Below are 23,925 nucleotides of genomic sequence, written 5' to 3'. Positions count from 1 at the left end.
GTGTCGGGCTCCGATTTGCTCCACCAACGCGGGCCCTGGCACGGGCCCTAGCACGGCTCCCGGCGCTGATTTGCCACCATTGAGCAATGATGGGCCGCTCCAGAGGCCGGGATCCTCTACGGTCTCTTCAGGTGACGCAGTGCAGCCACAAGCTGCAGAAGATCCCTCTGGGACAGCCCGCGCTGCTACACCCAGGAGATCCTCCTCGGGATCGGCTCCGGCTGGAACTCGTGTACAAGAGGCTGGATCTTCTGTGGCTATAGACGAGGCTGCGTCATCACCACGGCGCACACGACTACAAAAAGGGGTAACGAAACCTGTGAACTACAAACATATAGTTAAATATGGCATGATCTGTTCTACGGGAGAACCAGGTGAACCAAACACGGTTGAAGAAGCACTTGGTAATGAACAATGGAAGAAAGCTATGAATGAAGAATACATGGCATTGAAAAAAAATAAAACATGGCATTTGGTTCCTCCACAACAACGTAAAAACTTGATTGACTACAAGTGGGTATTCAGGATTAAAAGAAAATCTGATGGAACCATTGATCGTTATAAAGCTAGACTTGTTGCAAAGGGCTTTAAACAGAGATATGGCATAGACTATGAGGGAACGTTTAGTCCAGTTGTAAAAGCTGCTACCATTTGTCTTGTCCTGTCTATTGCTATTTCTAGGGGCTGGAGTCTCAGACAGCTAGATATACAGAACGCGTTCCTCCATGGTGTTCTGGAAGAAGAAGTGTACATGAAGCAACCTCCTGGGTTTGTAAGTAAAACTGCTCCATCTTATGTGTGCAAACTTGATAAAGCACTATATGGATTAAAGAAAGCTCCAAGGGCATGGTATTCACGTCTCTGTCACAAGATGCAGGCACTTGGCTTTGTCCCTTCCAAGTCTGACACCTCATTGTTTATTTACAACAAGTCCAACACATGCATATTTGTTCTCATCTATGTTGATGCTATTATTCTGACAAGCTCATCTGATGAAGCAATCACAGTGCTCTTAAAGGACTTGGGTGCAGATTTTGCCTTGAAGGATCTTGGAGACTTGCACTTCTTTCTTGGGATTGAGGTAAAGAGAAACAAAGATGGACTCCATCTCTCTCAGGAAAAATATGAACTGATCTGGTAAAAAAGGCTGGTTCGAAAGATTGTAAACCATCTCCTACTCCACTATCCAGTTCAGAAAAACTATCTCTCATAGAAGGGACACTCTTGAATCAAGAGGACAACACAAGATATAGAAGTTTAGTGGGAGCTTTGCAATATATTACTCTTATTAGACCTGACATTTCCTTTGCAGTTAACAAAGTTTGTCAGTTCCTTCATGCACCCACTACTGTTCATTTAACTGCTGCAAAACGCATAGTTAGATATGTCAAATATACTTTGAGCATTGGTCTAAATTTCAGCAAGTCACCCTCTACACTTGTTAGTGCATTCTCTGATTCAGATTGGGCAGGATGCTTGGATGACAGGAGATCAACTGGTGGGTTTGCTGTATTCTTTGGACCTAACTTGATATCATGGTGTGCACGAAAACAAGCCACTGTCTCCAGATCAAGCACAGAGGCAGAGTACAAAGCATTAGCAAATGCTACAACAGAGATTATATGGATTCAGTCTATGTTGAAAGAACTTGGTGTGAAAAACACACGAGCTCCATGCCTATGGTGTGACAACCTTGGTGCCACCTATCTCTCTGCAAACCCAGTCTTTCATGCTAGAACAAAACATATAGAAATTGATTTTCATTTTGTCAGAGAAAGGGTTGCTCAGAAGAAACTTGACATTCGGTTTGTGCACTCCAGAGATCAAGTTGGAGATGGATTCACAAAGGCATTGCCTGTACGGAGTTTTGAAGAATTCAAACGTAATCTCAACTTGACCAAGCTGTGATTAAGGGAGGGTGTTAAACACATAAATGTGTCACGTATTGGAGACGTACATGAGACTATAGGAGGTTGAGTATATCTCCAAGATAGCTAGGCGCATACGATGTTCTGTTGTAACTACTAGCTAGCTTATCTCTTATCTTTCTTCTTCCTCAAGTTGTATCACAACAAACTCTTGTACGCGTATCTCAGGTTCGCACCCTGCCTATTTAACACGCATCACGTCGCCCTAGATCGGGTAAGACGTTTCTGCCAATGCACAAATACTAGCATGGAGAATATTTTGGAAAGTTTGCACCCTAGAGGACTCAATGTTCTTAATTCTACTATTATAAGAAACATTCCTATTATTTACACCCAAATTAACATTTACCAACTGAGCTTTCTCTGCTAATAATGCAGAACTACATATATATTTCAGCGAAGTAATGTTTCAGGACACAGTTTTCACCCGAATAAACATCCTGGCATGTGATGTCACTCCTGTGCAACGGCCACCAACTGCTTTCCGATGTTGCGCCCGTAGAAGAGCCCGACGAGCGCAGCCGGCACCTTCTCGATCCCCTCGGCGACATCCTCCATGTATGTAATGTTCCCTTCCTTGAGGTGACCCACCATCTCCTCTTCGAACTTGCGGTAGGTGCCGAAGTACTCTATCACCCGGAACCCCTCTATGCGGATGCGCTTGGTGATGACGCATGCCAGGTTGCGCACGCCTTCAGGACGCTCCAGGTTGTACTGCGAGATCATCCCGCACACGGCCACCTGCCCGTGCAGCCTCATGTTGAGTAGTGCTGCATCCAGCATCTCACCACCCACATTGTCGAAGTAGATGTCGATGCCCTGCTGGAAGCACCTACGAGAACAAAGTATTATGACAACAATTACTTCTGGTTAATTGGACCAAAGCATTGGAAGGTGGAACACAGTTGTATGGCAAGGAAAGGGGCTTGCAATTAACCTCTTTAGTGCCGTGTTGAGGTCATGCTCCTTCTTGTAGTTGAAGGCATCGTCGAATCCAAACTTTGTTTTCAGGAGGTTGACCTGAGAAGGCAATTTTATTCCATGAAAAATGGTGTATTACTAATGTTGTGAAACACATTCAATTTCGTGGATCGCTGAGAAATTGGCAAGGGCAGCGACAGAATCAGTATGAACAGAACTACATTGGCTGGGGATGTGCACAACCGGAGGAGAAGACAAACCGAGCATGTACAAACCTTCTCATCAGAACCAGCACTGCCAACCACATAGCAGCCTGTGATCTTGGCAAGCTGCCCAACAAGCTGTCCGACGGCGCCTGATGCCGCTGATACAAAGACATAGTCGCCTTTTTTTGGCTTGGTCACGTTGAAGAATCCAGAAAATGCAGTAAGGCCAGGCATGCCTAAATAAAAAAAATGCAGTTAGGGGGGGGGGGGGGGGGGGGGAATCTACGAGTGTATCAGCTGTTAAATATGACCAAAAGTAGCAGACACGAGTGATTATCAAGCTTCTAGGATGGGCTAGTAGCCTAGTACCTTAATTACGTGATCGATTATAGCAGAGTAGCAGGCTATGGTCTACCAAGAAAGTAAGCAATAACTAATCGTTTCCAGAACATGAAAATGTATTAACAATGACTAGATTAGCTCGCGACGAATAAAAGTGGACTCACCGAGAACACCTGCGTAGTAAGACAGCGGTAATTCAGGATGGTTGATCTTGAAAATCGACGCAGGCTTAGTGATCAAGGTGTATTCTTCACATGCTGTCATTCCCCACACCAGATCACCTGCCTTGAAATCCGGGTGCCCGGATTCTACCACCTTGCTCACGCCAAAAGTAGTTATAACCTGGTAGGAATGATTCACGGAGGCACAAAAATGTCAAGGGTTCCGGTGGGGAAACAAGACTCAGGAAAGAAAGGCTGAAACCATCCACATGCTTTTTTTTCAAAATAAATACGCTACCTCCCCAAGGACGAATTCCGGGTAGCTGGGCTCCTGGTGCTTGGTCATCCGTCTGCGCATGTAGGGATCGCAGGAGAGGTAGAGGTTCTTCACCATCACCGCCGCCGACCCGGGCGGGACGGCCAGGCGCGCCGTCGCCGTGACGAGCTCCATGTCGTCCTCGGTGGGGAACCCCGTCACGTGCCGCTTCAGGATCACCCTCTTGTTGCTCACCTCCGCCTCCGCCATTCCTTCCTTTCTTTCCTGGACGTACGCAACGCACCGATGACGATGAGCTGGTGATTTTTCAGATATCAAACGCGTTCGGGTGGGTATGTTTCGTGCGTGGCGGATTGAGTTCAAGCGGGTGGAGGGAGGAGCAGCCGGCCGGCCGGCAGATAAAACTGGGTTCGTCTTCTCCGCCAGGCCATACCAACTCGTCCTCTCTGCCGCGGCATCATCGACACAAGAAACACAAGGTTCTTGCTCTGTCGACTTGCATGAATTATATAAACTATTACTACTTTTTTAGGGGAAATAAACTAATACTTGTCAAGCTGATTTCTAACAAGATCTATGTATCAGCTTAGTGACACGTACTATGTCGACTTGCACACGTACTCACTAATTTTTTTAGGGGTGAGGCTGAGTCGTTTCGTTATTAAAGAATAACTAGAAAAAGGGGCTTGCTTCGGTAGACACCCCCCCCCCCCCCAACAAAACGTAGAAGGGCATAATGGTTATACGGAAGAAACGTATGCCCACCTCCTATCATACCGTATAGACCGACGTCCGTATACCTTGACAAATAAAAAAAAAACCGCCACATGTGTAGAGGAAAAAAGTCAGCTGCACGATCTTCTCGCCCGCTCGACGTTCACGCACGTCGATCACGCCCAGTTTCTAACTGTGCGATCGCCGCCGACTGAACCCCATCCGACGCCGCATCTGAACGTCGCCGCGGATCCGTCCCGCGTCGACCTACGCCGGCGACGTCGACACCGCGGCCCTCGTCTTCCACGTCGCCGCCATCTTCCATCTAACCCTCGTCTTGCACGTCGCCGTCGGACGGCTTGTCGGTTGCGACTGACCGCGCTGCCGTCCGCACGCCGCGGATCCGGCCCTGCGTCGACCTACGTCGGCGACGTCTACACCGCGGCCCTCGTCTTCCACGTCGCTGCCGTCTTCCATCTAACCCTCGTGTTGCACGTCGCCGCTGTCTACTCCACGGCCGAAGGTTTGCCATCTAATCTCCTCGTCTAAACCTAGCATGCTAAATGATATGAGTCACACATAGTGATCTAGGGTTTATGGTTGAGTAAACATGCCGTCGCAGCGGCGCCTCCCTGGACGGCCGCATGTTGTAGGCAGATAGAGTTGCAGTTGGGCATGATCCACAGTACAAACTTAACACGTGATGAATTCACAATGTTATGCAGTTTGGTCAGTTAGGCGTGTTGCCATGGATGAACAAACCGCATTGACGCGGGATGATAATGGTACTAATAAGGCGACTCGGAATGATAACGATATTTTTAATGAAGATGATGACAGCAGCGACAACGATTCCGTGTCGTCATTTGATATCTTGCCTCCGGAGGATTTTGATCATAATGAACATGGCGCAAATAGTGAAAACGTAAGTGCCGTATATTTTGATTTCATCTTTGAACCTGCAATGTATGGCATGGCTAACTATTTCTCTATGTATACAAATTTGCAGGAAGATGTGGATGTTGACAATGTGGAAAATAGTTTACAGGAATCATTCGCGGATAACTTGAGCCAGGTTCGTAGATAGATGTTGTACATCGATGAATATTATGAATTAAATGATAGTAGTTAACATATACATTTTCATATGAATTTTGTAGGAGGAGTCAGATGGTATTAGCGGTGATCACGATGAGGGGGAGATCGACATTGAGGAGGCTCGAAGGCAGCAGCAAATGGTGGATACACATTGGAAGGTGATGGCTATGACCTTTCGGTCGCAAGGTGATGCATACATATTCTATAACAATCACGCCAAAGAGAACGGGCTTAGCATCAGAAAACAGAAAGACAAACGAGGTGCTTCAGGAATGATACGGTACCGGAGATTTCTTTGCTCCAGGGCAGGTAGAAGGCAGAGCAAGTTTATAACCATGGAGGGCCGCAAGCGCAGGCTTAGACCGGAGACTCGTTGCGATTGCGGTGCACATATGGTGGTGAAGCTGGACAGAGAACGTGGTGTTTGGTTTGTCGCGTCATTCGTGGATGATCACAACCACGCGATGGCTAGGCCCGACGAGGTTTGTTTTCTATGGTCTCACAGACGGATTGGAGAAGGCACGAGGGCAGAGATATTGGCGTTGGAAGCTGCCGGGATAAGAAAGCATATAATAATGGACAACTTTATCAGCAGATACGGTTCGTACGATAAGTGCGGGCTTATCAGGAGGGATATTTACAATCTTTGTTGCAGAGAAAAAATGAAGCTCATAGCAAAAGGTGACGCAGAGACGGCAGTTGGCATTATGAGGAGCAGGAAGGAGAAGGACCCTGAGTTTTTTTTTGAGTATGTGCGTGACAAGGAAGGGCGACTGAAGAGTATGTTTTGGTGTGATGCACAGTCACGGAGGGACTATTAGGACTACGGAGATGTGGTTGTGTTTGATAGCACGTATAAGATGAACAGATATGGTATGCCGTTCGTCCCCTTTGTCGGAGTTAACAACCACCGTTGCACCACAGTGTTTGGATGTGCCATAATTGCTGACGAGACCGAAGGGACATATGTGTGGCTGCTGCAGACATTTATGAAGGCAAACTGCCAGGTGAAGCCAAAGTCAATAATCACAGATGGTGACGCTGCAATGATCCGGGCTATTTGGACTGTGCTTTCAGATGTTTTCCATCGTCTTTGCTCCTGGCATATCGAGAAAAATATGCAGAGGCACCTGCATTACAAGTCACTGAATGAGTTCAGATCGCTCCTATACTATGCCACCTCTCAAGCGAACTTTGAGCAGAGATGGACCGCTTTCTATAATAAGTGGAAGACGGATAGAACTAAAGAGTGGCTTGACAGGATGTACAGGAAGAAGAGACTTTGGGCAGCTTCATATCTTTCCGATGGTTTTTTCCTTGGTATGCGAAGTAACCAGAGAAGCGAAAGCCTCAACTCCTGCCTTCACCTACACCTGGACTACGGTATGACAATAGTTGATTTGGTTGTGCATTATGAGAACTATATAGTTCGCCTGCGTGAGAATGAGGCGTACGATGACTGTGAGGCACACAAAAAAGAACCACCGTCGGTTACTGAATATAAGGCACTTGAGGAGCATGCCGCCAAAGTATTCACACCTGCTAATTTTTACATCCTGCAAGATGATTTGCACAAGATGGGTCAGCTGGAGATATTTGAGACACTCGTGGGAATTGAGCGTCAGACATATATGGTGACATGGAAGGATAACCACAAGTTCATGTATAATGTTGTTTATGAACCAGGTAACTCAGAAGAAACTATAACATGCAGTTGTCTTAGGATGGTTCGGAAAGGCCTGCCATGCAAACACATTCTTTTTGTTCTCCATCATCTGAGCATAACTGAAATACCAAAGTGTTGTGTCCTTCATCGGTTGTCAAAAAATGCGAGAGATGGATTGCCTGTGCAGCGGAAGAGTGATATGTTTGGATGGGGTTGGTCAGGGCCATTAGAGAGAGACCGGTATAGTCAAATAAGCATAAAAACCGCAGAGGCAGCTCATGTTGCAGCAAATGATCCCTTCTTTTTTGACGAGTTGATGAAGTGTCTAGACAACATAATAGCGCAGAAAAAGATACTAGAGGAGGAACTTATAGGAAGTAGAAGGTATGCTAAGCTTAAGAAGGAGGCAAGTCAAGCGCAACAAGTTGAGCCTGGTATTGGTGATCCTGAGAAAGTTTCGATGAAGGGTGCACCTAAGAAGGGGCGGTCAAAGGGGGGCCCCGATGATACAAAGAATGGTAGGCCAAAAGATTTTACAGAGAAAAAAAGTGGTCCTTTGTGCAGTCTGTGTAGTCTACCAGGTCATAACAAGGCTACATGTCGAAAAAACCAGAAGTAAGATGGTACCTTATTATTTTTTGTTATGTTGGTACTTCGGTTTTACAAACTATTTTTTCTCACCCATATTTTTATGTTATGTTCAGGAATTGGACGTAGAGAAGCATCTTGCTATGTTGGAAGAATAAAAACAGTCGCATGAGTCTAGTCCGAATAAACTATGTTGTTTCTTGTTCGTACTTGTGTGGCAGAAAACTTTATGTCTCAATTTATTTATGTGTGATGAAAATACTTATGTGAACATATGTGATATGACACATCATATTTGTTTAATGAATTGCCATCTTATTTGTACTGCTATGTGAAAGAGTTCACAGTTTTAATATGCCGCGTTTTTGTTATTGTACCTGTTGCAAAAAACATGGCTGACCGTCGTTGTGCAAAAAAACATAGCCGACCGTCGTTGTGCAAAAAAATGCCCGACCGGCTGCTGGACCGCAAGTTGGGCTATATTCCCAACCCAAATCAAGCCAACGAGGCGACTCGGGAGGTCCATATAAAGCCCATCAAGGGCCCAGCAGCCGGGTCCAACAGGGTGGCGATTTCAAGGAGTACTAGCAAAGGAGTTCGACATGTGTAGCACGCCGGCATATTTAAGCTGGTCCTCACCCCCGTCAGCTTCCGAGGTGGGACTAAACTCCTTCGTCGGGCGCGCGAGACGACGATGACTGGGCCGGGGAGGGGCGAGGCTGGCCCTGTCGTACTGGGCCGACATGGGCCGGGCGGCGACGTTGCAAGAAATGGAGCCTCGTCAGCGTTGCGTCGACCGCATCGCCTTATTTAATCCCACCTCGCCAATGGAAGGGCGCACCGACCGACTTAAATAGCCGCGTCGGCTGTTTCTCTCGAACTCCTCTGTTACAAGCTCCTTGTCAGCCCCGTTGGCCTACTTGTGGGCCCTTGTGGGGTCCGCATCGACCGCCCGAGTCGCCTGTCGGCTAGATTTTGGTTGGATGCACAGTCCCTGGGTCCACAAGGGAAGGTCGGGCTGTTTTTTTTTCTAGTCAAATTTTTTTTAGCAAACGAGGAGGCGTCCGCCTGCATTTATATGTGCATCTAAGAACCAACAAACGGCGGCTGGCATTATCATCACATAATAATATTGCACATAAAGCCAGCCGTCTGCCTCCATTTATATGAAACTCTACGAGCCAGCAGACGGCGGCATCATCATCACATAAGCATATAGCACATAGCAGCTTAACATATATAGTTGGAAAATAAATATTGTAGCTAGTACCGATGACGGCACCTTTATTTAGTTGCCGACGTGCATAATCATGCCCATTACAATAAGAAATGTCATAATATCAAAATTGTTCCTAGTGCCGTCAACGGCACATTTATTTAGTTGCGATAATAAGAAAAAGAATTCTTGTCCATGATCTTGAAAATCTTCTCTTTCACAGTTTCCATCGTGTTGCACTCTGAAAAAAGTATTTCAGCTAGAATGCGTCCCCTTGAAGCATTCACCTCAGCTTGATCAAACTCAAATATCCATTCATCTCCGTTCCAGTTTTGAATGCATTTCACCACAAACAGACCACAAGAAACTCTGTAAAAAACCTCGAGTCAGGCATTGCTGTGTAAGAGAAGTACTTAGAACTTAAACAGTTGAACATACCCATCCTTTTGTAACGGCATATCGTACTCATTTATTGGCCACGAAGATACGTCTGGATGTTCCGTTTGTACAAGGGAGTTCACCTCCAAGGTATCTTTAGCTATTTCTGCCCTCTGAAATATAGATGTGAAGTTCATATGAAGTACATAACTAATTAGTACTATCTATCTTGTTACATGTAAAGAAAGAAGCTTACCAGCTGCCTTTTTTTTAAGAACTGCCTTGCTGCATTTACCAGTAGAATTTAAAACTTGAAACTCTTTTTTCTTGTTGTGCATGAGAACTGTTATCCAGTGACTTTCTTCCACATGAAAAGGAAAGTATGCCTACAACAAAGTTTAGTCAAGTTCTTGGACACACAATTAGTTATGTACTACGAAGGATCATACAAATGTGAAATACCTTATCTGTAATGAAATACTCCTCATTAACTCTAGACACCATTTTATTTTGGTTTGTGAAATGCTCCATAAAATGGTGCTTAGAGTTCTTAACCTTTCCTTCAGCACGAAGAATAAGCCAGTGTGACACCCAAGATGATAAAATGTGACGGTCAGGACGAGGATTATGGGTCTGCATATGGTTGCAATAACTATTGATGACCTGAAAATAACATAACAGCAATACTCCTCTTAGAAAAAATTAAATATGACATGTACAACTTCATATAATTGTTGTAAAACTTACACCGCCATGCAACCATTTTTTCGCAATGATGGCTTGAAGCATATCAGGTGTACATGTTTCCCCAGCAATTCCTATCATGTGCACGACAGTTTTGTTGGAAATATGCCCTAGAGGCAATAATAAAAGCTTTATTATTATATTTCCTTGTTCATGATAATTGTCTTTATTCATGCTATAATTGTATTATCCGGAAATCGTAATACATGTGTGAATAATAGACAGATAGTCAATTGGTATGTCCCTAGTAAGCCTCTAGTTGACTAGCTCGTTAATCAACAGATAGTCATGGTTTCCTGACCATGGACATTGGATGTCATTGATAACGAGATCACATAATTAGGAGAATGATGTGATGGAGAAGACCCAATCCTAAACATAGCATAAGATCGTATAGTTCGTTTGCTAGAGTTTTCCAATGTCAAGTATCTTTTCCTTAGACCATGAGATCGTGTAACTCCCGGATACCGTAGGAGTGCTATGGGTATACCAAACGTCACAACGTAACTGGGTGACTATAAAGGTATACTACGGGCATCTCCGAAAGTGTATGTTGGGTTGACATGGATCAAGACTGGGATTTGTCACTCCGTATGACGGAGAGGTATCACTGGGCCCACTCGGTAATGCATCATCATAATGAGCTCAAAGTGACCAAGTGTCTGGTCACGGGATCATGCATTATGGTACGAGTAAAGTGACTTGCCGGTAACGAGATTGAACGAGGTATTGGGATACCGACGATCGAATCTCGGGCAAGTAACATACCGATTGACAAAGGGAATTGTATACGGGGTTGCTTGAATCCTTGACATCGTGGTTCAACCGATGAGATCATCGAGGAGTATGTGGGAGCCAACATGGGTATCCAGATCCCGCTATTGGTTATTGACCGGAGAGCGATCTCGGTCATGTCTACATGTCTCCCGAACCCGTAGGGTCTACACACTTAAGGTTCGGTGATGCTAGGGTTGTAGGGATATGTATATGCAGTAACCTGAATGTTGTTCGGAGTCCCGGATGAGATCCCGAACGTCATGAGGAGTTCCAGAATGGTCCGGAGGTAAAGATTTATATATGGGAAGTCCTGTTTCGGCCATCGGGACAAGTTTCGGGGTCACCGGTATTGTACCGAGACCACCAGAAGGGTCCCGGGGGTCCACCGGGTGGGGCCACCTGTCCCGGGGGGCCACATGGGCTGTAGGGGGTGCGCCTTGGCCTACATGGGCCAAGGGCACCAGCCCCAAGAGGCCCATGCGCCTAGGGTTTCAAGGAGGGAAGAGTCCTAGGAGGGGAAGGCACCTCCTAGGTGCCTTGGGGAGGAGGGATTCCTCCCCTTGGCCGCACCCCCCTAGGAGATTAGATCTCCTAGGGCCGGCGCCCCCCCCCCTTGTCCCTCCTATATATAGTGGGGGAGATGGAGGACTTCTTACCCCTTGCCTTTGGTGCCTCCCTCTCCCTCTCCAACACCTCCTCCTCCTCCATAGTGCTTGGCGAAGCCCTGCCGGAGTACTGCAGCTCCATCACCACCACGCCGTCGTGCTGCTGCTGGAGCCATCTTCCTCAACCTCTCCTTCCCTCTTGCTGGATCAAGAAGAAGGAGATGTCACGCTGACCGTACGTGTGTTGAACGCGGAGGTGCCGTCCGTTCGGTGCTAGGATCTTCGGTGATTCGAATCACGTCGAGTACGCCTTCCTCATCCCCGTTCTTTGAACGCTTTCGCGCGTGATCTACAAAGGTATGTAGATGCAATCCAACCACTCATTGCTAGATGAACTCCTAGATGGATCTTGGTGAAACCGTAGGAAATTTTTTGTTTTCTGCAATGTTCCCCAACAGTGGCATCATGAGCTAGGTCTATGCGTAGTTATCTTGCACGAGTAGAACACAATTTGTTGTGGGCATTGATGTTTTCAACTTTCTTGCCGCTACTAGTCTTATCTTGCTTCAACGGTATTGTGGGATGAAGCGGCCCGGACAATGTCTTACACGTACGCTTACGTGAGACCGGTTCCACCGACTAACATGCACAAGTTGCATAAGGTGGCTGGCGGGTGTCTGTCTCTCCTACTTTAGTTGGAGCGGATTCGATGAAAAGGGTCCTTATGAAGGGTAAATAGAAGTTGACAAATCATGTTGTGGCTTTCACGTAGGTAAGAAAACGTTCTTGCTAGAACCCTACTTCAGCCACGTAAAACTTGCAACAACAATTAGAGGACGTCTAACTTGTTTTTGCAGCAAGTGCTTTGTGATATGATATGGCCAAAGTTGTGATGAATGATGAATGATCTATATGTGATGTATGAGATGTTCATGCTATTGTAATAGGAATCACGACTTGCATGTCGATGAGTATGACAACCGGCAGGAGCCATAGGAGTTGTCTTTATTTTTTGTATGACCTGTGTGTCATTGAGAAACGCCATGTAAATTACTTTACTTTATTGCTAAACGCGTTAGCCATAGTAGTAGAAGTAATAGTTGGCGAGCAACTTCATGGAGACACAATGATGGAGATCATGATGATGGAGATCATGGTGTCATGCCGGTGACAAGATGATCATGGAGCCCCAAGATGGAGATCAAAGGAGCTATGTGATATTGGCGATATCATGTCACTATTATTATTTGATTGCATGTGATGTTTATCATGTTTTTCATCTTGTTTGCTTAGAACGACGGTAGTAAATAAGATGACCCCTCATAATAATTTCAAGAAAGTGTTCCCCCTAACTGTGCACCGTTGCGACAGTTCGTTGTTTCGAAGCACCACGTGATGATCGGGTGTGATAGATTCTAACGTTCACATACAACGGGTGTAAGACAGATTTACACATGCAAACACTTAGGTTGACTTGACGAGCCTAGCATGTGTACAGACATGGCCTCGGAACACAAAAGACCGAAAGCTCGAGCATGAGTCGTATAGAAGATACGATCAACATGAAGATGTTCACAGACGTTGACTAGTCCGTCTCACGTGATGATCGGACACGGCCTAGTTAACTCGGATCATGTTATACTTAGATGACAGGAGGGATGTCTATCTAAGTGGGAGTTCATTGAATAATTTGATTAGATGAACTTAATTATCATGAACTTAGTCTAAAAATATTTACAATATGTCTTGTAGATCAAATGGCCAACGTAGTCCTCAACTTCAACGCGTTCCTAGAGAAAACCAAGCTGAAAGACGATGGCAGCAACTATACGGACTGGGTCCGGAACCTGAGGATCATCCTCATAGCTGCCAAGAAAGATTATGTCCTACAAGCACCGCTGGGTGACGCACCTGTTCTCCCTGCAGTACAAGACGTTATGAACGCTTGGCAGGCACATACCGATGACTACTCCCTCGTTCAGTGCGGCATGCTTTACATCTTAGAGCCGGGGCTCCAAAAGCGTTTTGAGAGACACGAAGCATATGAGATGTTCGAAGAGCTGAAAATGGTTTTCCAAGCTCATGCCCGGGTCGAGAGATATGAAGTCTCCAACGAATTCTTCAGCTGTAAGATGGAGGAAAACAGTTCTGTCAGTGAGCACATACTCACTATGTCTGGGTTGCATAACCGCTTGACTCAGTTGGGAGTTAATCTCCCGGATGACGCCGTCATTGACAGAATCCTTCAGTCGCTTCCACCGAGCTACAAGAGCTTTGTGATGAACTTCAATATGCAGGGGATGGAAAAGACCATTCCTGAAGTATTTGCAATGCTGAAATCAGCAGAGGTAGAAGTCAAAAAGGAACATCAAGTGTTGATGGTGAATAAAACCACTAAGTTCAAGAAGGGCAAGGGTAAGAAAGCCTTCAAGAAGGACGGCAAGGGAGTTGCCGCGCCCGGCAAGCAAGCTGCCGGGAAGAAGCCAAAGAATGGACCCAAGCCCGAGACTGAGTGCTTTTATTGCAAGGAAAGTGGTCACTGGAAGCGGAAATGCCCCAAATACTTAGCGGACAAGAAGGCCGGCAAAACAAAAGGTATATGTGATATACATGTAATTGATGTGTACCTTACCAGTACTCGTAGTAGCTTCTGGGTATTTGATACCGGTGCAGTTGCTCACATTTGTAACTCAAAGCAGGAGCTGCGGAATAAGCGGAGACTGGCGAAGGACGAGGTGACGATGCGCGTCGGGAATGGTTCCAAAGTCGATGTGATCGCCGTCGGCACGCTACCTCTACATTTACCTATGGGATTAGTTCTGAACCTCAATAATTGTTATTTAGTGCCAAGTTTGAGCATGAACATTGTATCAGGATCTCGTTTAATACGAGATGGCTACTCATTTAAATCCGAGAATAATGGTTGTTCTATTTATATGAGAGATATGTTTTATGGTCATGCTCCGATGGTGAATGGTTTATTCGTAATGAATCTCGAGCGTAATGCTACACGTATTCATAGTGTGAGTACCAAAAGATGTAAGGTTGATAATGATAGTCCCACGTACTTGTGGCACTGCCGCCTTGGTCACATAGGTGTCAAACGCATGAAGAAGCTCCATGCAGATGGACTTTTAGAGTCTCTTGATTACAAATCATTTGACACGTGCGAACCATGCCTCATGGGTAAAATGACCAAGACTCCGTTCTCAGGAACAATGGAGCGAGCAACCAACTTATTGGAAATCATACATACTGATGTGTGCGGTCCAATGAGTGTTGAGGCTCGCGGTGGCTATCGTTATGTTCTCACCCTCAGTGATGACTTGAGTAGATATGGGTATGTCTACTTAATGAAACACAAGTCTGAGACCTTTGAAAAATTCAAGGAATTTCAGAGTGAGGTTGAGAATCAATGTGACAGGAAAATCAAGTTCCTGCGATCAGATCGTGGAGGAGAATACTTGAGTCACGAGTTTGGCACACACTTAAGAAAATGTGGAATAGTTTCACAACTCACGCCGCCTGGAACACCTCAGCGTAATGGTGTGTCCGAACGTCGTAATCGCACTCTATTAGATATGGTGCGATCTATGATGTCTTTTGCCGATTTACCGCTATCCTTTTGGGGGTATGCTTTAGAGACTGCCGCATTCACTTTAAATAGGGCTCCGTCGAAATCCGTTGAGACGACACCGTTTGAATTATGGTTTGAGAAGAAACCTAAGCTGTCGTTTCTAAAAGTTTGGGGATGCGATGCTTATGTCAAGAAACTTCAACCTGAAAAGCTCGAACCCAAATCGGAAAAATGCGTCTTCATAGGATACCCTAAAGAAACTATTGGGTATACATTCTACCTCAGATCCGAAGGCAAGATCTTTGTTGCCAAGAATGGATCCTTTCTAGAGAAAGAGTTTCTCTCGAAAGAAGTAAGTGGGAGGAAAGTAGAACTTGATGAAGTATTACCTCTTGAACCGGAAAATGGCGCAACTCAAGAAAATGTTCCTGAGGTGCCTACACCGACTAGAGAGGAAGTTACTGATGATGATCAAGATACTTCTGATCAAGCTCCTACTGAAATTCGAAGGTCCACAAGGACACGTTCCGCACCAGAGTGGTACGGCAACCCTGTCTTGGAAATCATGTTGTTAGACAACGGTGAACCTTCGAACTATGAAGAAGCGATGGCGGGCCCGGATTCCGACAAATGGCTAGAAGCCATGAAATCCGAGATAGGATCCATGTATGAAAACGAAGTATGGACTTTGACTGACTTGCCCGTTGAGCGGCGAGCCATAGAAAATAAATGGATCTTTAAGAAGAAGACAGACGCGGATGGTAATGTGACCATCTATAAAGCTCGGCTTGTCGCTAAGGGTTATCGACAAGTTCAAGGGGTTGACTACAATGAGACTTTCTCACCGGTAGCGAAGCTGAAGTCCGTCTGAATCATGTTAGCGATTGCCGCATTCTATGATTATGAAATATGGCAAATGGACGTCAAAACGGCATTCCTTAATGGTTTCCTTAAGGAAGAATTGTATATGATGCAGCCGGAAGGTTTTGTCGATCCTAAGAATGCTGACAAGGTGTGCAAGCTCCAACGCTCGATTTATGGGCTGGTGCAAGCATCTCGAGTTGGAACATTCGCTTTGATGAGATGATCAAAGCGTTTGGGTTTACATAGACTTATGGAGAAGCCTGTGTTTACAAGAAAGTGAGTGGGAGCTCTGTAGCATTTCTCATATTATATGTAGATGACATACTTTTGATGGGAAATGATATAGAACTCTTGGACAGCATTAAGGCCTACTTGAATAAAAGTTTTTCAATGAAGGACCTTGGAGAAGCTGCTTATATATTAGGCATCAAGATCTATAGGGATAGATCGAGACGCCTCATAGGTCTTTCACAAAGCACATACCTTGACAAGATATTGAAGAACTTCAATATGGATTAGTCTAAGAAGGGTTCTTGCCTGTCTTGCAAGGTGTGAAATTGAGCTCAGCTCAATGTCCGACCACGGCAGAAGATATAGAAGAGATGAGTGTCATCCCCTATGCCTCAGCCATAGGTTCTATTATGTATGCCATGCTGTGTACCAGACCTGATGTAAACCTTGCCGTAAGTTTGGTAGGAAGGTACCAAAGTAATCCCGGCAAGGAACACTGGACAGCGGTCAAGAATATCCTGAAGTACCTGAAAAGGACTAAGGAAATGTTTCTCGTTTATGGAGGTGATGAAGAGCTCGTCGTAAAGGGTTACGTCGACGCTAGCTTCGACACAGATCTGGATGACTCTAAGTCACAAACCGGATACGTGTATATTTTTAATGGTGGGGCAGTAAGCTGGTGCAGTTGCAAGCAGAGCGTCGTGGCAGGATCTACATGTGAAGCGGAGTACATGGCAGCCTCGGAGGCAGCGCATGAAGCTATTTGGGTGAAGGAGTTCATCACCGACCTAGGAGTCATACCCAATGCGTCGGGGCCGATCAAGCTCTTCTGTGACAACACTTGAGCTATTGCTCTTGCCAAGGAGCCCAGGTTTCACAAGAAGACAAGGCACATTAAGCGTCGCTTCAACTCCATTTGTGAAAATGTTCAAGATGGAGACATAGATATTTGTAAAGTACACACGGACCTGAATATAGCAGATCCGTTGACTAAACCTCTCCCTAGAGCAAAACATGATCAACACCAGAATTCCATGGGTGTTCGATTCATCACAATGTAACTAGATTATTGACTCTAGTGCAAGTGGGAGACTGTTGGAAATATGCCCTAGAGGCAATAATAAAAGCTTTATTATTATATTTCCTTGTTCATGATAATTGTCTTTATTCATGCTATAATTGTATTATCCGGAAATCGTAATACATGTGTGAATAATAGACACCAACATGTCCCTAGTAAGCCTCTAGTTGACTAGCTCGTTGATCAACAGATAGTCATAGTTTCCTGACTATGGACATTGGATGTCATTGATTACGAGATCACATCATTAGGAGAATGATGTGATGGACAAGACCCAATCCTAAACATAGCATAAGATCGTATAGTTCGTTTGCTAGAGTTTTCCAATGTCAAGTATCTTTTCCTTAGACCATGAGATCGTGTAACTCCCGGATACCGTAGGAGTGCTTTGGGTATACCAAACGTCACAACTTAACTGGGTGACTATAAAGGTATACTACGGGTATCTCTGAAAGTGTCTGTTGGGTTGACATGGATCAAGACTGGGATTTGTCACTCCGTATGACGGAGAGGTATCACTGGGCCCACTCGGTAATGCATCATCATAATGAGCTCAAAGTGACCCAGTGTCTGGTCTCGGGATCATGCATTATGGTACGAGTAAAGTGACTTGCCGGTAACGAGATTGAACGAGGTATTGGGATACGGACAATCGAATCTCGGGCAAGTAACATACCGATTGACAAAGGGAATTGTATACGGGGTTGCTTGAATCCTTGACATCGTGGTTCAACCGATGAGATCATCGAGGAGTATGTGGGAGCCAACATGGGTATCCAGATCCCGCTATTGGTTATTGACCGGAGAGCGATCTCGGTCATGTCTACATGTCTCCCGAACCCGTAGGGTCTACACACTTAAGGTTCGGTGATGCTAGGGTTGTAGGGATATGTATATGCAGTAACCCGAATGTTGTTTGGAGTCCCGGATGAGATCCCGGACGTCATGAGGAGTTCCAGAATGGTCCGGAGGTAAAGATTTATATATGGGAAGTCCTGTTTCGGCCATCGGGACAAGTTTCGGGGTCACCGGTATTGTACCGAGACCACCGGAAGGGTCCCGGGGGTCCACCGGGTGGGGCCACCTGTCCCGAGGGGCCACATGGGCTGTAGGGGGTGCGCCTTGGCCTACATGGGCCAAGGGCACCAGCCCCAAGAGGCCCATGCGCCTAGGGTTTCAAGGAGGGAAGAGTCCTAGGAGGGGAAGGCACCTCCTAGGTGCCTTGGGGAGGAGGGATTCCTCCCCTTGGCCGCACCCCCCTAGGAGATTAGATCTCCTAGGGCCGGCGCCCCCCCCCCTTGGCCCTCCTATATATAGTGGGGGAGATGGAGGACTTCTTAACCCTTGCCTTTGGTGCCTCCCTCTCCCTCTCCAACACCTCCTCCTCCTCCATAGTGCTTGGCGAAGCCCTGCCGGAGTACTGCAGCTCCATCACCACCACGCCGTCGTGCTGCTGCTGGAGCCATCTTCCTCAACCTCTCCTTCCCTCTTGCTGGATCAAGAAGAAGGAGACGTCACGCTGACCGTACGTGTGTTGAACGCGGAGGTGCCGTCCGTTCGGTGCTAGGATCTTCGGTGATTCGAATCACGTCGAGTACGCCTTCCTCATCCCCGTTCTTTGAACGCTTCCGCGCGTGATCTACAAAGAAAGTTATGTAGATGCAATCCAACCACTCGTTGCTAGATGAACTCCTAGATGGATCTTGGTGAAACCGTAGGAAAAATTTTGTTTTCTGCAACGTTCCTAACAAGTTTTCCTACTAAGCTTCGCCGAGTCTGATAGTGTCTTGATATAAACCTTCACGGCCTCTATGTGATCCTCAGTAATGTAATCGGTATTAATCAGAACGTCTCTTATACCAAACAAACCTAAAATATAATCAAACAATGAGTAAATAAATTGTGCATGGAAGGAATGAAATTATCTTCAAAACAAAGTACATAACACTTACTTTTCTTTGGACGTTTACGTCCACCGATCTGCTGGAAGGGTGAAAGAATATGCTTTGACTTTTTTCTCTTGCGTTTCCCTTCATTCTCCTCAGTGCCACTTTCTTTCGCATTCCCATCATTCTCCTTAGTGCCACTTTCTTTCTCATTCCTATCATTCTCCTTAGTGCCACTTTCTTTCGCTTTTTTAATAAGTGTGTTCAGACTATCCATACTAATCTCCTCAGATTTATCGGCGCTAGACCCGTCTGACACTGCATTTATATTCTTGGGGGTTGAAGTAACTGCTGGAAAGTCATTCGTGCGTACCGTTGCAAAATATGGGTCGGTTGAATTACCATTCTCGTCAATAACGAAGGGGTCCCCTTCATCTCCTGTACCGGGTGTGTTGAGATGCATACCTTTCTCATGTGCGGACTTCTTCCCGTTCCCATTGGTGAAGGATGCCTCCACCCCGTTGTCCATATCGTCCTTTGCAGGAGTTGATTTTACATCTGGAAAATATTTTGACGGACCATACCTCCTCATCCAGTTCTCACTGTGCTCCACAAACTCAACATCACTAAACCCTCTATTTGTCTTGAAGACAAGACCTTTGTTCTCCAGCTCCTCTAGTATTATCTGCAATAACACATGGGAAGCAGTAAGTACATGCAAAGAATATGAATAATCTCATATAATTTGAATAACACATCACTAATTACCTCATCACATTTCTTAGGGACAAGGCGAATTTCTTTCTGCATGTCTTTGATGCTTTTCATAATTTGATCTAAGGTCGTGTCCTTGCTCGATGAAGCCTCGTCTCCATTATCCTTCCTTTTCCGCGAACGACCTGTTCTATCAACTGGCTCAGATTCTTCCTCCACAAATTTCCCCTCTTGAGCAATTATCATCTGTCTGTGCTTCTCACTTATCATGTCATCAACCTGTGCCATGTTAAATCATTTTAAATTACTCACCATGAAAAACGTTCCATAACTCCATGCATGCAAACCATAAATACTTACCCTCCCATTCCTGCGGCCGTACGATGTGTCGTACGCATCACGCTTCATAGCCTCGACTTCTGGCCAGTTAAGCATCAACGGATACTCATGCGCCAGTGGATCAAAAGACTCTTCATCAAGTGGCTGCACTTTCTCCCAAAACAAGTACTGCATGAACATGAAATATATTAGCAATCTTAACAGTCCAGACTATAGTTCGAAATAACATATATAACATACAATTTACTTGTATGAGAGCAAGGTTTCCCACCGGCCATGTAAAATTTGTACGATCCGATAAAGTCTTCGTGATGCCATCGACGCAAACGCGTAAAGTAAACGCGTTCCAGTTAAATGATTTAATGCTCTCCACATCCCCCACTAGCTTGTAAAAAGCATTAGGAACTTCTACCGTGGAGTGTGGTGCAAGAACAGTGCCTAGAAGAACCAACATAATTCGACGCAGGAAATCATCATCATACAATCCACCAGTAGTGATGTCCTGTATAAGCTGGTCTATCATTATTTCATTCATACTCGAATCTATGAAACGACTCGGCACCTTCACTTTTGCCTTTAGCCCCCCTTTACCTAAAGCTTTCATGGCATCTCTGCCCTTGTTCACTAGGACAAAAATATCAAACACATCTTCAGCGCGCAATGATATCGCACCGTTTCTTGATGGCATAATGAACCTTTCTGCGTCCACTGCGTATGATTTAATCATAAACTTTAGCAGACACTTGCGCATGAGCACACTATGAATCATCAACATTTGTCCTAGTCTAGTGCTTGCAAATCGTTTTTTTTTTGCCTAGAGGTCAGTTTGCTGACGAGGAGACACCACTTCTCAACAGAACAGAAAATCTGTCCGTAGTCCTCCATCACTACGAATAGGAGCAAATAACATATTAGCTACTTTTCATGTGTACATGATGAACATGATGATTGCATCGTTGAAAAAACATAAAAATTACCTCCCACCAGTACGGCCGTCGGTGGCCGCGGCGGGGGGGGGGGGGGGTGTGCTGGTGGTGATGACGACGCCGACTGCGTGCTGTGGAACCGCGGCCGCCTACGTCAGAATCTTCGGCTGGCGTGATGTAGACGGACGACCACGTTGGATGGTGTGCTGTCGATCGGTGGACGGCGGATTTAATGTTCTCCAACGGCGGTGGACGGATGGCAGATGAGGTGTTCTCCACTGGCGGCGGACAGACGGTGGAGTGGCGTCACGGGGCCAGAAGGGGTGGATGGACGGCGGCGTGCTGAAGAGGACAGGGTGAGGGGTGTCAGGGGATCGGGGGCAGATGGCGGCGTGGGTTAGGTCTTGGGGCAGGGCGTCGTGGGTGACGAGGGCATATGGCGGCGGGCGTGCCAGGTGCTAATCACGATAGATTCGGTCGGGCCCGCGTCGCTTCTGTCTCCACTGCGGTACGCAATGATTGGGCCGGGCCCCAGACGACACGGGTTGATTAGCGTCGGCGTGCAGTAGTCCATGCATGGTCATATCTTATGATATTTTTTTAACTTCAAACGGAAAACAAATTATTTTTAAATATGATTCCCAACTACGGTTTTTTTTCTACTCCGTCAAACGTCATGACACTTTTTCCAAACGTTGCCATCACCATCCACAGCACACACGCCAATTCTCGTATTTTTCCGGCGCTCGGCGCATTTTCTAGGGTTTTCCAGGTCGAAAATCACAAAAATACTGCCCGGACATGACGCAACGTCCGTTTTGTGTCCGTTTTCGTTCCAACCTTGTGTGGGGGCCTACGTTGGCCGTGCCCACATGTACGCACACTTTGGTGCAATTGCATGCATGCGATCACGTAACCCCAGTGCAACCAGCTACTCGGTCTGCCGGGGAGGGTGTTCCCAACTACGGTTTTTTTCTACTCTGTCAAACGTCACGACACTTTTTCCACACGTTTCCATCACCATCCACAGCACACACGCAAATTCTCGTATTTTTTCGGCGCTCGACGCATTTTCTAGGGTTTTCCAGGTCGAAAATCGCAAAAATACTGCCCGGACGTGACGCAACGTCTGTTTTGTGTCCGTTTTCGTTCCAACCTTGCGTGGGGGCCTACGTTGGCCGTGCCCACATGTACGCACACTTTGGTGCATTTGTATGCATGCGATCACGTAGCCCCAGTGCAACCAGCTACTTCTCGGTCTGCCGGGGAGGGGGTTCCCAACTACGGTTTTTTTCTGCTCCGTCAAACGTCACGACACTTTTTCCACATGTTGCCATCACCATCCATAGCACACACGCCAATTCTCGTATTTTTCTAGCGCTCGACGCATTTTCTAGGGTTTTCCAGGTCGAAAATCGCAAAAACACTGCCCGGAAGTGACGCAACATCCGTTTTGTGTCCGTTTTCGTTCCAACCTTGCGCGGGGGCCTACGTTGGCCGTGCCCACATGTATGCACACTTTGGTGCAATTGCATGCATGCGATCACGTAGCCCCAGTGCAACCAACGACTTCTCGGTCTGCCGGGGAGGGGGTTCCCAACTACGGTTTTTTTTCTACTCCGTCAAACGTCACGACACTTTTTCCACACGTTGCCAGCACCATCCACAGCACACACGCCAATTCTCGTATTTTTCCGGCGCTCGGCGCATTTTCTAGGGTTTTCCAGGTCAAAAATCGCAAAAACACTGCCCGGACGTGACGCAACGTCCGTTTTGTGTCCGTTTTCGTTCCAACCTTGGGTGGGGGGCTACGTTGGCCATGCCCACCTGTACGCACACTTTGGTGCAATTGCATGCATGAGATCACGTAGCCCCAGTGCAACCAGCTACTTCTCGGTCTGCCGGGGAGGGGGTTCCCAACTACGGTTTTTTTCTACTCTGTCAAACGTCACGACACTTTTTTCACACGTTGCCATCACCATCCACAGCACCCACGCCAATTCTCGCAATTTTTTAACCCTCGATGCATTTTCTAGGGTTTCCTAGGCTAAAGTACCCTACACCAATGTCCGGACACACACTGAGCTACGTGTGTTTCCTGTCTGATTTCGTTCATATCGTGCGTGTAGGACTACATTCGGGATGCACACACACTCGCAAAATTTTGTTCTGTTACATGCATGCAATCACGTACTTTAGCGTCCTTACTATTTTATTATGTTTTACCATATTTTCGTGTACAAATTCATCATCAAATCAAAACTCTTGAATGAAAAGGACAAAAGAAATTTCACTTAAATTTCATTCAACATAGATAAAATATTTTACATAGTCGAGCGAACTCGATGATTACAAGTTCATACATAAAGTCTACTACTTAGGCTTACAACGACATAACCAAATTAAATAAAAAACACAGTAAAAAAACTACTCGTTGTCGCTATCAACGAGGTCAATCACGGCCGGGCCGTCGCCGCCGTCATCGTCGCTGCTGGACCGGTTGGCGAGGTCGTCCCAGTCCACCGGATCGTCGTCGGAATCCTCCTCCTCCGTCGGCGCCTGCTGCCACTCCGCCGGTGCCTGCTCCCACTCCTGCTGCCACTCCGGCGGCACCTGCTGCCACTCCGGCGCCGCCATCGCCGCCTGCTGCGCCGCCTCGGCCGCCTGGATTGCGGCCGCAATCTCG

The 23,925-nt window shown here is 46.3% G+C and overlaps 3 protein-coding genes across 4 annotated transcripts; 2 read left to right on the top strand and 1 right to left on the bottom strand.

The window, feature by feature from the left end:
* Positions 1-2,381: 2,381 nt before the first annotated feature.
* LOC125540814 (NADPH-dependent oxidoreductase 2-alkenal reductase-like) lies at positions 2,382-4,867 on the bottom strand. 2 transcript variants are annotated; one of them, XM_087542982.1, is made up of 6 exons: positions 4,857-4,867; positions 3,857-4,064; positions 3,562-3,739; positions 3,125-3,291; positions 2,866-2,948; positions 2,382-2,760 (listed from the first exon to the last, which is right to left on the bottom strand). In XM_087542982.1, the coding sequence occupies exons 1-6, from the start codon at positions 4,865-4,867 to the stop codon at positions 2,382-2,384; spliced, it is 1,026 nt and encodes a 341-aa protein (XP_087399108.1). The 2 variants fall into 2 exon arrangements, with proteins under 2 accessions (XP_087399108.1, XP_048560324.2); XM_048704367.2 differs by lacking the exon at positions 4,857-4,867 and having other exon boundaries at positions 3,857-4,153.
* On the top strand, positions 4,568-6,468 carry LOC147983483 (protein FAR1-RELATED SEQUENCE 11-like). The gene is made up of 4 exons (XM_087542981.1): positions 4,568-5,072; positions 5,275-5,474; positions 5,559-5,624; positions 5,710-6,468. The coding sequence occupies exons 2-4, from the start codon at positions 5,298-5,300 to the stop codon at positions 6,466-6,468; spliced, it is 1,002 nt and encodes a 333-aa protein (XP_087399107.1). The 5' UTR covers positions 4,568-5,072; positions 5,275-5,297.
* Positions 6,469-6,507: 39 nt separating this feature from the next.
* Positions 6,508-8,224, top strand: LOC147983482 (protein FAR1-RELATED SEQUENCE 5-like). Its single transcript, XM_087542980.1, has 2 exons — positions 6,508-7,928; positions 8,018-8,224. The coding sequence occupies exons 1-2, from the start codon at positions 6,508-6,510 to the stop codon at positions 8,028-8,030; spliced, it is 1,434 nt and encodes a 477-aa protein (XP_087399106.1). The 3' UTR covers positions 8,031-8,224.
* The last annotated feature ends 15,701 nt before the right edge of the window (positions 8,225-23,925 follow it).

The sequence above is a fragment of the Triticum urartu genome, chromosome 2A (assembly GCF_056163025.1).
Source record: "Triticum urartu cultivar PI428250 chromosome 2A, HENAU_Tu73, whole genome shotgun sequence".
NCBI classification, from domain to species: domain Eukaryota; kingdom Viridiplantae; phylum Streptophyta; class Magnoliopsida; order Poales; family Poaceae; genus Triticum; species Triticum urartu.
The sequence above is the reverse complement of the archived record's forward strand: the minus strand, read 5'-3'. Positions and strand labels throughout refer to the sequence as shown.